The sequence below is a fragment of the Plasmodium gonderi genome (assembly GCF_002157705.1).
Source record: "Plasmodium gonderi DNA, contig: Chr12, whole genome shotgun sequence".
NCBI classification, from domain to species: Eukaryota; Apicomplexa; class Aconoidasida; order Haemosporida; family Plasmodiidae; genus Plasmodium; species Plasmodium gonderi.
This window is the reverse complement of record NW_021628937.1, coordinates 1,409,629-1,425,285: the sequence shown is the minus strand read 5'-3', so window position 1 is coordinate 1,425,285 and position 15,657 is coordinate 1,409,629. Positions and strand designations below refer to the sequence as shown.

The following is a 15,657-nucleotide window of genomic DNA, read 5'->3' as shown; positions in this document are numbered from 1 at the left end:
TGTGTTTCTTCGCACCTCCCATCTGAGTTTTTTACAATGCTGATTTTTTAGAGTTTTAATTTTTTCACACTTTTATTTTTTTACGTTTTTATTTTTTTATACGTTTTTATTTTTTTACCTTTTAATTTTTTTACCTTTTAATTTTTTTACCTTTTAATTTTTTTACCTTTTAATTTTTTCGCCTTTTAATTTTTTCACCTTTTAATTTTTTCACCTTTTAATTTTTTCACCCTTTAACTTTTTCACCTTTTAACTTTTTCACCTTTTAACTTTTTCACCCTTTAACTTTTTCACCCTTTAACTTTTTCACCCTTTAACTTTTTCACCCTTTAACTTTTTCACCCTTTAACTTTTTCACCCTTTAACTTTTTCACCCTTTAACTTTTTCAAGTTTTATATTTTTTCTTCCATTACATGATCACCTCTTGGTTTAACCTCACATTAGATATGACAGAAAACCAAGTTCGTTTTAAAGACGAGCCGTGTGTTTCATTTGTGCATTATATATTACCCTATTATCACAATGCGTTATGATGCATGTTTATTTGCATATTAATTCATTTGAATATTTTACCTGCCGATTTGCTCGTTAACTTTTCCCATTATTCTTATTGCTACTTTACGCACCACCCCACTGTTTGATTCATCCAAAATTTAATTTTACATCAAATGCAACTTCTTTTCTTTCTATTTTTCGTTACAGTAAAATACATATAAGATATATTTTAACTTCTGCTACTTTTCATTCCAAAAAAGATTATGCTTGTTGACATGTACCCACAAATACTCATAGAGGGAATATTTTATGTATGCATTTAAGCATCCATACCATATATAATATAATGCCATACCTACTTACTGAAGTAGCGCACTTCATTTAATCGCACACACAATATATACACATATAATATATATATATATATATATATATATATATATATATATATATATATATTTATTCGTGGTTTCATCGCCCCAATATGCAACAATACTCAATTGGGATTGACAACTTTTTAATAAACTTTGTTCTCTCCTTGCTACGCACGTAACACCATTTTATTTTATTTTTTTTTTTTTCTTCTACAATTTCAATCCCCTCTTTCCGTATAATTATAGCTATTTTTTTTTTTTTTTTTTTTTTTTTTTTGGTAATTATTATTAAATTTGTAAACTCTATTTTGTAAAAGTAAAAATAGTTCTCTATTTTTTATCAAGTTTATACAAAAAAATAGAAGAAAAAAAAAAAAATAAAATAAATAAAAAAGAGGGCTAACAATTTTAACCACCTCCATCTATTTACCCATCTGTTGATAATTGTTGCATTGTGTTATAACAAATCATAAAACAAACGTCTTGGTAATTCTGTATGAAAGATTCATCAGTACCATGGAGATTACCATAGATCATGAGTGTTTATCATTAAAGTAAAAGTTTGGCACATTAGAACATTTTAAAGAAAAGAAAAGAAAACCAGGCAATTGAAAGAAGGAAAGAAAAAACTGAAACGGCAAAGCAGAAAAAAAACGGCGAAATAACGAAACAGCAATAATAAAATCAAGCTCTTTACAACGCTTCTCTTTAAATGTAAATTTTTTTTAATAAAAAAAGTAATTGATTTTCTTTTTCTTTTTTTTTTTTTTTTTTTTTTTTTATATATTATACATGGTTTAGTATGCCACTTTTGCCTTTGTTTTTTATTCTCCAGAACATGTTCTTCCTCCCCGTCCCCCCCTCCTTTTCAAGAAACGAAAATGTGCATAAAAAATTTTTTTTTTGGATAAATTAGAAAAACAAAAGTGTATTTTCCATCTAAGCCGCTGTGTGTTAGCGTATAGATATATCTGTATGCGTACATGTGTATACGGTGTTTACATGCAAATGTACTCACGCAATATGCAACGCAAGTGTGTAAGCAACTCAGAACAATCTCCCGTTGTTTACTTATATTTGTTTTTTACATTTACTCAAGCCATCACACATGTGTGATAATTTAAGAAGAGCGCATCTAGAAATTTTATTTTAACAATCATGTTATAATTTTAAGCACAAGAAAAAGTCGTTTGCTGTTAATTACATCAGGCATGTTAAAAGTTAGTGAACTGTTCTAAGTCGTCCAGTTGTGTTAAATCAACCCACCTCGCTAAGTTGGTCAAGTTAGCCAAGCCAGCCAACCTTGCCAAGTCAGCTAACCTTGTCAAATAGGCAAAATTTGTCAGTGTGTTAATGCTAATCGTACAAGTCCTGAGAAGCTGACTAAAGTTTAGTGAACCCAATTTGTTATAATAAGCAAAAGGAAGTGCATACCATAGCACATATGTACATGTTTTGGGGGTGTATTTAAGTATATATATATATATATATATATATATATATACATATATAAATCAAGTAAACCCATCAAGTTTGAAACATAGGATAAGGCCACAGATCTACTCCTTCATTCATGATACAACATCTTCCCATTAATATAATTAAAAAATGTTTATTTCTCATTCGAAAAAATTTAAGTTAATAGCTTGTCACATATTTGTACGAAATGTGTAAACATATATTATGTGTACATGTATGTATTTATAAATATATACATATCTATAAACACATTCCAAGGCCTAATTCGCTCTTCTCCGCTCGCCACATTTGTCCCCGTCACTCCCCTTCGTTTTTTTTTTTTTTTTTTTTTGTAATATTTGCATAAGTATAAAATGCAAGACACAGAAAGTAAAAAAGTAAAAATGAAATTTAAATTGAATTATGTTGATAAAAAGAATGCTATCAATTTAAGTGCCATGAAAAATGATCTAAATTCAAGGATCAATGACCTAAAGGGTAGTACCAGTAGCCCTAGCATGAACAGTACCAATACGCAGAATAACAACAGCAGTGGTGGCCTGGCTAAAAGAAGCGCATTGGAAAAAAAACCTGGAAAAAATGTAACAAAAAATATCAAAATAAACCTTGCAGGTTCGGGTAGTATTAACAAAAGCGGCAATACCATAAATCAAATAAAGAATGGGAACGCAAATGGTTCCATTAAAAATGACAATAGTAGTGGTAGTAACGTTAGTAATCAAAAGAATATTAACAGAAATGTAAACAGCACAAATAAGGTAAATATCACCAGTAAGGTGAAGAGCCCGAACAGCGCTAATAGTGAAAGCCTATTCTACAGCTGTAACACAAACCTTAATGACAACATGAACTTCAATGACAGTTTAAACATCCGCGACGGTTTAAGTGTTAATGACAACTTAAACCTCCATGATAGCTTAAGCCTTAGTGATAGCATTAACCTTAACGATAGTCTAAATATTAACAACGGAACAAACAATCAGGAGTGTCTAAACAGAAGTGGGAATGTGAACGATTATGCGAATAATAACAACAACGGTGTTTTAAACGCGCAAATCGGAGGACGTGCAAATGCCCCAATAGGCGGAGGGACAAACTCCCAAATTGGAGATGTGAAAAACGCCCAAATTGGAGATGTGAAAAACGCCCAAATTAGAGGTGTGAAAAACGGCCCAATTGGAGGAGGTGCAAATACGCAAAACAATAGCCCCAACATTTTCCTCCATAAGAATAAACACATCCTCAAAAGTAATTTTAAAATATATTATAAAAATGAATTAATACCATTTTCTTTTTTATATCACAAAATATTAACGATATTAAAATCACATTATAATAATCATATAACTAACAATCCAGTGGTGGCAAATAAAGGTATATCTTTTTTTCACATTGAGAATATGTTAATAAATTTTGGTTTTAAAGGTGTTGATATAAACAATCATGCTTTATTAAGCTATTTAGCCTCTTCAAAACAAATAAAAATTGACTTAAATGAAAAAAGAATATGTTATATGAATCCATATGTTGATATAACAAATATAACATCCTTATTAAACAAAATAAACAAACATGGATTTCTCTATGGCTATGAAATCAATGATGATTTAATTAACACAAATAAAGACATATATAAATGGATTAATACTCTACTATATGAAAAAAAAATTCGTTGTATACGTTCAAATAATAGCCATTTACGGGGAAAATTAAAATGTAAATATTTGCCATCCTTTTGTGACATCTATGCAAAAAATAAATGTGACAACTGCTTTTACAATTTAAAAGGATATATTTTCTTCCCGTTGTCTTATGAACACATAGAACAACAACGTTACTTAATCACTAATGACATCAAAAACTTATGGGATGAAATTACCTTACCTAATCTTGATAATATTTTAAAAGAATATAAATTAAAATCAACAAACAAAGTTTTTGTTAATGATAATGTCCCCAAGAGAAAAAATAGAGAGGACAAATTTGCACCTGTTGTAAAAAAAATGAAAAGAATTTATAACACACACTTATTCACAGCAGATGAAATTAAAAATGAATTCATACATAAAAAATGAAATTTTCAATTTGTATATATGTATCAAATTTGTATCTTTGTTTAAAGCCATAACTTCATTGTGCATGTAGATCCATCCGACGGAAACCCGTTGAAGTCAGAAGAAGTGCTCTTTTGAAGCCTCGATTTTGTATATATATTTATATATATATGTATATGTGTGTGTCCACTTTCGTATGTTTCTAAATTAAAAGGGAGAAATTGCTAAAGGGCACAAAAGAGCAGAAAGAACAAAAAAAAAAAAAAAAAATACTTACCAGACATAATTTTATTCTTTAAAAATTGCACTTCATCGGTGTGTAATATGTTTTATTTAGTGAATTAGCTAGTTAGTCTTATTTCACATATATTTTATTTATTTATTTTTTTTGTGTGTATCAGCTAGCCATTTTGGTGCAAAAGAAAATATTTATTTAAAAAAAAATAAAATAATAGTGTTTTTGCGCTAGCTGCCAACAATGGCTATAAAAATAGCAATAAATATATCTACGTCTAATTCCGCTTTCCCCTCCCCGTTTCGTGTGTGTGTGTGTGTGTGTGCGTGCGTGCATATGTTCAAACATATACATTGCATATATTAATTGTACTGCACAAAACTATTTAAAAAAAAAATGGTGTTTTGTAATTTTTTTAAACTATATTTTCAAAAATAAAAACAAGGTTTTTACCTCACCCCCCCCCCCCCTCGCTTTTTTTAAGGGTCAGAAAAAGGAATTTTTTTTTTTTTTTTTTTTTTTTTTTTTTTTTTTCTTGCATGCTTTCTTTAACTTTCAATGAGAACGTGGAGAAAAAGTCAAATTGGGAAATCCATTTTACGATATAATAAAATGAAAAATGTGATAAATACTCAGGCGCATTAAATATATACATTATGGAGGTTTAAAAAATTCACATTTTTCAAAATATGAAAGACGTACAAAAAAAAAAAAAAAAAAAAAGAAAAAGTATATATTATAAATAAATAACAAAACAAACATATGTCCCCCATATAATTGTACCGTGTCCGAATATTGCATCTATTATCCATTAGCAGGGATGGAGTATTCTCATACTTTAGTAAAATTAAAATGAAATAAATAATGTAATACCATTACAACTTCTCACTCCTGCAGGCGTTTCTACATATGCACAAGTGTTAGCAGCTTACATTTTGTTATCTAAAATAATCGAATATAAACAAAAAAATAGAGGTACATATAAGAACAAAAAATAAGAGCGAGTTCATGCTTTTCTTGTTTTGAATTTTATTCAAATAGATATTTCCTTGGGACACATTTTCTATACTTTCTTCCACAACATGTTCAATCATACTCAAGTTTTCATTTTGCTCATATATTTTCGTAACGAATATGTTCATTAAGTTGCTTATTTTGGCTATTTTTTTTTTGGTTTCCATTATGTATGTATTTTCTTCCTTTTCAAACAAGTCCACATATTTTTTAAACTCTAATTGTTGATTATTATTTAGTCCATAGTTATCGTTATTTGATATGAATTCCCTTTTACTTTTTTCCGCCTCTTCTTCTACAAAATCGTACGTGTCGAATGTAACTTTCTTGTCTCTTCGTTTTCTTAAAGTTGGCTCTTTCATATTATCATTATTGGGCATGAACATTTGTTTTCCACTTTCATCAAAGTTGTAATTTTTGTCATTTCCTCCCTTTGTGTAACTATCGACATGGTTTACCCCTCTTGAGAGGGCCTCTGTATAGTCTTTTGAGCACTGTCCATTGTTACTAACAAGTTTGTTTGAACGATCATAATTTGTCTGCGTCACATGGTGAGACGTGAAACCAGCAGGGAGAAAAAAATTAACACTGGGTTCATTGAATTTACTATCACAAGAACTGGCAGAATATATGTAGCAATTCAGTCTGTCAAGATGTTCAAAGTTGTATTTAATATTCTTCACATCGTAAAAGTAAAAATTTGTGTACTTGCTTAATTTCAAGTGATAACTACTTAAGTTATGCTCATATTTATTAATAATGTCAATAAATATGTTTAGCAAATTGTTTAAGCAGTTTAAAACATGCTTATGTATTTCTGTTTGTGGTTTTAAAAGTTTGATTTCATCTGATATTCTGTTTACAGCATATAGTAAATTATCCTTACTTTTAATCCTTGTTTTTTTTTCCCTTACATATTTACTTCGCCGGAAAAATAAACCATATTGTGCTAATGTATTATTATCTATGTAATCACAGTTAGTAAGTAAGCTTGTATATATTTTGCTACTTTTAATGAGAAATGCGTCCTTACATTTTATTTCCCTTTTTGTAAAACTAACATTCTTGTCACATTTTTTACATAAATATGTGAATTCATCCGAACGATCCATTTTGAGTAAGTTGCGCCATTATTTTTTAAATGTTTCATAAAAAATATGTAAAAGTAACATTAAAATCAGGATTTTGTACTTTTTGTGAACTTCTTTGCGGTGAAAAAAGTTGCTTTAAAAAAAAAAAAAAAAAAATTGCAGGCACCTTTTCACACCGCTAATCTGTGTAATTTAATTGATATAAATAAAACATTGGATTAAAAAGAAGTGGCATAAGTAGATGTTTAATCAAACTTATTTACATAAAAACAAAAACAAAAACAAAAAAAAAAAAAAAAAAATGAAGATGCATATCAATGAGTGTGTACATGCATTTGTATATATATGCATTTCTAAAGGAATATCGAATTAGCACACGTGATATCTCCAATAATGTAAGCATAAATCTTCTCTTTCATTCAAATGTGATGGAGTTGAACGCGTCGTTGTGGGATGGATAAAAAAAGGTTAATGTCGTGTGATCATGTCGTGTGAGTGTCCATTTACCCTCTAGTTACACGTCAACATTGCAAAATGAAGTGATATTGCAATGCTTTTCCCAAGGCGGGCAAACGTAGTAAGGATGTAGTTGGTCATGTGTGTACCTGTATATGTTCATGTGCGTGTGTATGTGCATGCGTATGTTCATGTGTACGTGTTTACTTAATTGGGGACATGGGCTAATGGTTTTTTTCTTTTCGATGATCCACGTTAGTAAGTATATGAGACACGACGTGGGCTCCCAACGTTGAGACTCAGGGGAGGTGTGCCAATTTTCCCTATGAAAACTCAAGCAACCTGGAACGCAACACATAAATCGACTTCGTGCACACATTTTGCATGTATTGGTTGTATCCATCATCGTTGTACATTTTATTTTTCGTAGCGTAATTCAGCAAACGTTGGTAATGTTGAAGTGCTTGTGATATGAACATTTTGTCGTCCACTGTAGATAATGTTTTGCACACATAAAAATATATATCAAAGTAGGAATTTTTTTCTTCTTCATTTTCAAAGAGTATTGAACTTGTTGATGTCTCTTTTTCAATTTCATATGTATTTAAAAATAAGAAATAATATTTTATTATTTCCAATATTAATTTTTTTTGCTCACATGTTAGAGCACCTGAAATATTATCATCAAAATTTAAATTTTTATTTTTGTTAATCTCATTTACATATATATTATCAATAAGGGTATTGTATTTTTTACAAATAAAAATATCTTTTACTAATAGGGCACATTTTAAGGACAATTCTCTTTTGTATGATAAATACTGTTTATGTGTTATATGTGCTAAGGGGTAACTGATTGATCTTAACATGTGCATACAATTCTTCATGCATTCATCAAACGATTTTGTAAAAAAATTGTAATAAAAATATGACTCACTTGAATTTAGTAAGATATCCAAATGTAATGTTGTTTCATTAAGTAGGGAGAAATGTTCAAGACTTTTTTTCTTATATTTTTTCACCTTTTTAAACAAAAATTGTGTTTCTCCAAAGTTGTAGCATAAGTAATGTATATAATCGGAATTATTATTGCATGCTGTTCTTTCTTCACTCTTTGAATTTTTCAGTGATGATTGAAGGAGTTGCTCATATTCTCGATAATTCCTATCCTTAGAGAAACATGTATACACTTTTTTCAATTTATTAATGGCTAGATTATTGTATTCTGCATTAAAAACGTTGCTTACGTCCAGTTTCATGTGTGGTAAGTTAATTCTGTTAAACTGAAATATTTGGAAAAATTCCTCAGCATGGACCTTCTCTATTTTTATATTCACAACGGGTGGGGTGTTTACACTGGTCATGATGGTGCTTACTGTATCAGGGAATTCGTATCTCAACGATATTTCCTCTTTTATTAAGATAAAAATTTCTGCCATTACATCATTTATTTGCTTCATATTCTCTCGAAGGAAAATCGAAAAAGACATTTTTTCATGCGTTCCGGAGATGGCAAAGCTGTTATGGCTAAGTTTTTCTTCACCTTCGTCGTCGTCCATCTTCTTCTTCTTCTCCTCCTCCTCCACCTCAACCATTTCGTCCTTATAAAAATTGAAATTATTATCTCTTATAATTTGCTCATATATGAACTTATATATGATATTATTGTCACCCACAAGAGAAAAAATCTCATCATTCAGACGTAGTGGCGTTGTCTCTTGAAAAAAGGTATGCATCGGTTCTCCATTTGGAACAGATTTCACATTATCAGCGTTCACGCTTATGATGTTTTGTAAACAGGAGATTGATTCTGCATCTTCGTTCTCCAGAACTATCTTGTTATCACGTATACAAATTTTGTTCCTATGAAAGTTTTCCCTATTGACAAACTCTTCATTTTCATCACAGCTTGTTGTTTCGTTTTTTTTTTTTTTTTTTACTAATTCGTTTTTTTTCTGTTCCATGCGATGAAAATTCTTCTCTATTGTACAATTCTCACAATCCTTTTGAAGCAAAGAAAAAATTTTTTGCTTTGTCTTGTCAATACTTATATATATCTTACACACATTGGCATACGTGTCTGATGAGATGTAGTTTCCACCCCTTTTGGCATAATTCAAATAGTTGTACTTTAAATATATGATGTAAATCTCTAACAAACTTCTGTAAATCATATATTTGTATTGCTTCAAATGATTTTTTTCTTTTTCTTTTTTCAATTGATTAAAAAGTTTGTGAACATCTTTTATCATATAGAAGGAAAAAAGAAGAAGATGTTCATATACACACAACATGTGCAAATCTAAGAAAATGTAACTACATTCGTTTATATTGTTAAATAGAGAAGATGTTGTTTCCATTATCTTTTTTAGCTTGTCCTCAAGCCATGCGTCACTTCTTTTACCTCTCTTCAATACATCGTCAGAACTTTGGTTGTCAGGAAAGTGGAAATAGTAGTAGTAATAGTAGTGGTAGTAGTAGTAGCAGTAGTGGTAGTAGTAGCAGTAGTAGTAGTGGCAATGATCGTGGAGAGAGTAATTTTCTGCACCTTCGTTATTCACATAGACAAATTGATTACGAGGCAGGGTGTGTTGATGAATATTTGTGATTGCCTCTTTCTCTGCCAAAGCCTCCACCTTCACCTCCTCTATATCACTTTTTAAGAGTAATGAATGCAGATCAATACTTTTCAACACGAGAAAAGTAGATACTGTGGAGAAGTTAAACTCTAAGAATATTTGATTAAGATGTTGGAAAATGTTTATAAGTTCTTGGTAAGTATTATATGTATTTTTTTCTTTTGCCTTTAATATTTTTTCTTCATTTTCCTCATTATAATTATCCCATTTAGTATGCGCACATTTAAGGAACAAAAAACTGTATGTTAAGAAGAACAGACAGGAGTAAATATCTCTTTTCCTTTTACAAATTAATCCAATAGTTTTACATATAAGAAATAAAAATCTAGACACGCTGATATCATATTTTACATACACCTTTTCGTTTATACATATGTAATGTGAAATTTCTTTGTTCTTAAAATGTGGAAACGAAAGCAAATATAAGAATAAACTAACATACAGATTATTCGTGTTTTCATTATTTATTAGATACATATGATAAAAGCATAATGCAATATATATCAGGTTTAGTTCAAAATGTCTACACTCTTTTTGTGAAGGGTTACCCCAACATTTATCCCTTCTTAAGTTGTCATTATTTAAGTTTGTTTTTCCTGAGAGATATTTACCATCTCCACTGTTATTTCTATCACCCTCTAAAAAATTGAACGTTTCGTCCTGTCGCTTCTGAGGAACTACTTTCCTTTCGATGTCTTTGTTTTCCTTCAAATTATTTATTAACAAAGATATGCAAATATGGAACCCACACGTGAGATCATAACAAAGTGTGGAAAAATTGCATTTCTTAACCTTTTTGTTAACATTATTTCTGTCATCGTGGGTGGAAATATTGGTTGTATCATTGTTAGCCTTCGTATGGATATTTTTCTCGACATCTGAAATTGTATCATAGGATTCATTTTTTTTTTTTATTTCATTTAGACTCTTTTTTTCATGAACCTTTTTTTCAATCGAATATACTGTACTCCCTTTTTCATCAGGGTTATAACTTATTACTACCTCCTTTTTTAAAATTGTCGCATTTTTACTTTGCTTTAATTTTTCTTTTATTTTATCTATATTTTCTTTTATTAATTTATTTTTTTCCTTTTCCTCTTTCAATTCTGCACATGCTTTAACCTGTTCATTCTTTTCAATAATTTTGTTAACAAGCAAAATGAAGTAAATTAAATAATTACCTATCAAATCTGTAGTCCTTATTTCTTTCAAACCTTTTAATTCGCGTAATTTTTCGTATACGTATTCTTCCTCTATATCTCCAGTTAATATTGATTTCATCATGAAAACAAAAAAAAAAAAAAATAAAATAAAATAAAAAAAAAGTCTGACAATTTTACCTCATTCAGGGGTATAAAATTCATACACGTATTTTATTCATAAATATGTACAGGTCCTGTGCCTTGCATATATTTATGGCTAAAGAACCTTTTTCACAAGCACTTGTGAGATATGCGACGGGCGAAAATAAAGTCAAAAAATAAAGTCAAAAAAAAAAAAAAAAAAAAAAAAAAAAAAAAAATCCTTAAAAAAATAAGCTAAAATATTAGCAAACGTGTATACGTAAATGTACTCTCTATATGTATAAGTAAATGTACTATGTGTATACGTAAATAAGCTATATGTGTATATGCATATGTATATAATGGCCCCATCCCTATTGTGCGTGCGATTGCCTCCTATGTGACCCCCCCCCCCAAAAAAAAAAATCAAGGAACGTCACTCTGCCATTATAACATCTTAGAACATAATATTTGTAAGGTTAAACGTGTAAATACCACCATTACAACACTCCATTTTTGTAATTGAATTAGCAAAACCAATTAAAACTAAGAAATTTAAAAAAAAAAAAAAAAAAAAAAAAAGGGGTGGGGGAGGGGCCAAGGACCTATGCTATTCCTTCATTCTAGCCACTTTTTGCCTCCATTTTAGTCTAACATTTTACACGTGATTTTCAATAAATCTGTTTAAAAATGTACAAATGGAAATGTGCTTCTCCTGCATCTTCATTTTTGTTGTTTCAAAAAAAATCACTTTCTGGACCTGAGAAAATAAAAGCCGCTTCTTATGAATTCTGTTCTCCAGGAATTATACAAAATGAAGAGCAAAAAATGAAGAACAAAAAATGAAGAACAAAAAATGAAGAACAAAAAATGAAGAACAAAAAATGAAGAACAAAAAATGAAGAACAAAAAAAGGGAAAGGCGCGCCAATTTTCATGAATGTGATAATTTACGTATGTGCACATAACGTTGCAATATATATATAATCCCATGCAAGTGCTCATAACATATGCATATGATCGATTTGTTTTCTATGAAGTGTAACGAAAAAAATGGGGCAGCAGAGAAAAATCATCGCTGTAGGGTTCCTCTCTCTTTATATGTACCTCCTCCTCCTTTATTTCCTTTAAGCGAAAAATTAGAAGTGAAACAAAATTGGGGTGATAGTACATGACAAAATAGACTAGTTCTAGAATTCTAAGAAAATATTTCTTCCTTTTCCTCATCTTGTCGGTTCCTTCTTCCTTAGTGTTCGCTTCATTTTCAATTTCGGATTTCAGGTTGAAAAGGGCTATAATTAAGCAGTCCTAACATGGAGAACCGTGAATAATTGGGTATGCCATGGGGGGAGGGGAGTGGTGGCAAGCGAATTTGATGAGTGAAAAGGTCGGGTTCATACGAGCATATTAGTAAAGTGGTACAAGAAGCACAGGCAATATGAACAAAAAAAGTTAGACACACTCATAAGTGCTAGCGTGTGTGGGGGGGTGAGTCAAAATACTTAGTTTGGCTTGGCTTACCTGTACGAAGAGAATGGGATGCTTCTCCAGAAAAACAGATTCCAAGACAAAGCAATCGAATCTCAAAAAGAGGATTGAAGAAATTGTTAGTAGGACATTGAGTGCTAGAAAAAACTCACGTTCCTGAGTTTTAATTCTCCCGTTACATGTATTAAAATAGTTGTGTTTAAAAACATGGGAATTTTGTATAACAATTTGTTCATTTGTCCGGTTTAAAACATTGAAATAGTAATTAAAAAAGAAGTTAATAGAAAAGAAAAGAATATTATTTATATTTTCTATAAATAATTTATCGTCCCTCCTTTTATTATATTCATCTTCACATATGGTATATACAAATGGTATTCCATTCAACTTATCAATAGATATGCTAAAAGCTTGAATGAAATCATAATCTCTTGCAAGAGAGCTCTTAACATTTTCAGAAGGAAATTTCACAAAATGACAATTTTCACCAATTTGTAAACATTCTATAACGTTAAAAGTGCATATGTTAAAAATGTCATATAATATTTTAATATGTACTATATTTTTCATACTTTCGTTCAATATGTATGCAAAAAGTTTGGTCATAAAATGTTTATTGTGATAATATCGATTTACGTCTAAATGCTTTATTATAAGTAAGAAAGAGTAAAAGTTCTTTTCTTCGTCTATACATATGGAAAATAATTCCAATAAATTTAGAAAATCATCCATATAATGAACATTTTCATAAATTAAATAATTGCAAAAGAGATGTATTAGGGTATTTATTTCTTCATAAAATTTTGCTTTAATTATTTTAAATTTATTACAATTGGGGTTTAATTCTTTAAAGTGAGATTTTATATCTTTAAAAAATTCAACTAACAATTCAATTGATTTTTTAATTTTTCTCATAACTGTGTGAATTTCACGCATGGATAGGTTCATTTTGTTAGAGAGTTTTTTTCCATTCTCGGTTACCTTTGGAGAAATACAACTTTTGGGTTCTAGATTCCCTCCGCCTTGATTTGTATGGCTAGTAGAAGCTGCGCTTATAGGTAGTTCATGATCTTCATTAAAAAAGAAATAATTTTGACTAATAAAATTTACAATATATTCAATATTAGTGCATATCAGCTGAATAATATGTTCACAGTGCTTATTTGTGAAGAAGTGATTCTTCATCTGGTCATTATTTGCATACTTCATCACGTATTCAAAAAACATGTATAGCTCTACATTCATGTATGAAAGAGGAGTTTTCAAAATATCACTACACTTATCATTCAAAAAAATAAAATTATGGCATGAATAAACAGTTGAGTATAAGGTATATAACACTTTTTTCTCATCTTCCATTTTTAATTCGGAAAAAAGGTATATAATATTAGCATAAAATTTGTATGCACTCTTTTCGTCTAACACATTCATGATATTTTCCTGTTTTAGATACACATTCAAATTGATTAAACATTTCATTGTGGTTACTCTATTTTCCTTATAATTTTCTATAATTTTATTTAGCATTTGAAAATACTCCCTTATAAATTTATTATCCTTAACTTTTAAAAACAAGTTATTTAACACATGCAGAGTCATCTCTATGCTTTTTTCGTTTAATAAGCACTTATCATCGTATATCCGCTTCAGAACTTTGAACATTGTGTTTTCTTTTTTGGTGTTTCTTCCTGTTCTTTCATCGAGTAGTACTACTTCTCTCCGTGCAACTCCTTTCGAAAAAAATTCTGTGTTCCTCATGGTTTCCACTATTCCCATATTCTCATTTAGGGCATCAAAAAGGAGACTCACCAAACTTACCCCTTCCATCTGTGAATTGCTGTAAATGGAATCATCCCCTGAATAATAATCATCTTCTGAGGTCTGTTCCTCATCCCATATATTTCCCTCTCTGTCACTACCTTGGTCTCTATCTCTTTCTCTGTCATTGTCTCTGTCTTGATATTCTCTTTTTCCCCTTTCTACCGCCTCCCCCTTCACACCTCTATGTGCCATATCAGGAAAGGAATTCGAGACTTCCCTTTTTTCATTCTGATCATGAAAACTGTTAGAATCTTTGAGACGCATGCGCCCTCCCTGCCCGCTAGAACCACCTTTCATAGTAGTAGGGCTTCGTTTTTTTAAACTTTTTTTAAGAAAATACATCTTGGCATCAAAACTAACACTGTTCCCTTCATAGCTATAAAAGGCGTTTTCCAATATGTCTTTTTCATTTAAAAATGGCAACAATTTCAAGAAAAATATTAAACATTCACAGTAAATTTCATTGATTTCATCTGTGTTATAATAGCCTTCCACGACATCTGATTCGTCTGTTTCACTTGAATATGCAAAATCAGTGTTAAGCTGTTTATGCGGTGTAGTACATTTTTCTTTTTCTTCTCCATTTTCTTCTTCGTTTTCTTTCTCATTTTCTTCATTTTCTTTTTTTTCTTTTTCTTCTTCTTCCTCTTCTTCCTCTTCTTCCTCTTTTTTCTTCTTCTCCTGCACATTTTTTTTCCTCCTCTCAATAATTTTTATTTTATAGTTTGTTTCATTCAAAAAATCGCAGTAATAAAAAATGATAGAATTAATAAAAGGCATGCATATTTTTATATGGGACTGAGTAGAATCTGATATTAGGCTGTTGATTAAACGGAGAGTAAATAGCTTAAAAGGATTGTCAGAACGTAGTAATAAAGAAATAAAAACTGAATCTATTGATTTAAAAATTTTTAATTTATCTCTTTCTTCTAAATAGTTCGTATATTTTGACAGTTTTAAAATGTTTGCGAATTTATTTTTCGTGTTGTCACATTTTCTTATTCTTTTTAGGAGCTCCTTTATTTCTGAATGTTTATTCCTATCACTATTTCTTTCGTCCATCGTGTTTTCATACACCCTTCTGTTCATCACCAAGGGAATTCACATCAAGACGTGCAGAATTAAATTGCACATGTGTGTGTGTGTTAACCCAATGGTTGCACTTAAGTTTAACATGTAAATGAGAAATGCATGAAGTTAGGGAAGTAGAAAAAAAGAGTAGAAACCC

The 15,657-nt window shown here is 30.0% G+C and overlaps 4 protein-coding genes across 4 annotated transcripts; 1 reads left to right on the top strand and 3 right to left on the bottom strand.

Annotated features, from left to right (window-relative positions):
* Positions 1 to 2,702: 2,702 nt before the first annotated feature.
* Positions 2,703 to 4,424, top strand: PGO_122930 (hypothetical protein, conserved; the record flags this gene model as incomplete). The annotated part of the gene is made up of 1 exon (XM_028689083.1): positions 2,703 to 4,424. The coding sequence occupies one exon, from the start codon at positions 2,703 to 2,705 to the stop codon at positions 4,422 to 4,424; it is 1,722 nt and encodes a 573-aa protein (XP_028544884.1).
* Positions 4,425 to 5,576: 1,152 nt separating this feature from the next.
* On the bottom strand, positions 5,577 to 6,764 carry PGO_122920 (hypothetical protein, conserved; the record flags this gene model as incomplete). The annotated part of the gene is made up of 1 exon (XM_028689082.1): positions 5,577 to 6,764. The coding sequence occupies one exon, from the start codon at positions 6,762 to 6,764 to the stop codon at positions 5,577 to 5,579; it is 1,188 nt and encodes a 395-aa protein (XP_028544883.1).
* A 758-nt stretch (positions 6,765 to 7,522) lies between these two features.
* Positions 7,523 to 11,119, bottom strand: PGO_122910 (hypothetical protein, conserved; the record flags this gene model as incomplete). Its single annotated transcript, XM_028689081.1, has 1 exon — positions 7,523 to 11,119. The coding sequence occupies one exon, from the start codon at positions 11,117 to 11,119 to the stop codon at positions 7,523 to 7,525; it is 3,597 nt and encodes a 1,198-aa protein (XP_028544882.1).
* A 660-nt stretch (positions 11,120 to 11,779) lies between these two features.
* Positions 11,780 to 15,518, bottom strand: PGO_122900 (hypothetical protein, conserved; the record flags this gene model as incomplete). Its single annotated transcript, XM_028689080.1, has 3 exons — positions 11,780 to 11,881; positions 12,228 to 12,365; positions 12,642 to 15,518. 3 exons carry the CDS (start codon positions 15,516 to 15,518, stop codon positions 11,780 to 11,782), a joined length of 3,117 nt encoding a protein of 1,038 aa, XP_028544881.1.
* Between the last annotated feature and the right edge of the window lie 139 nt (positions 15,519 to 15,657).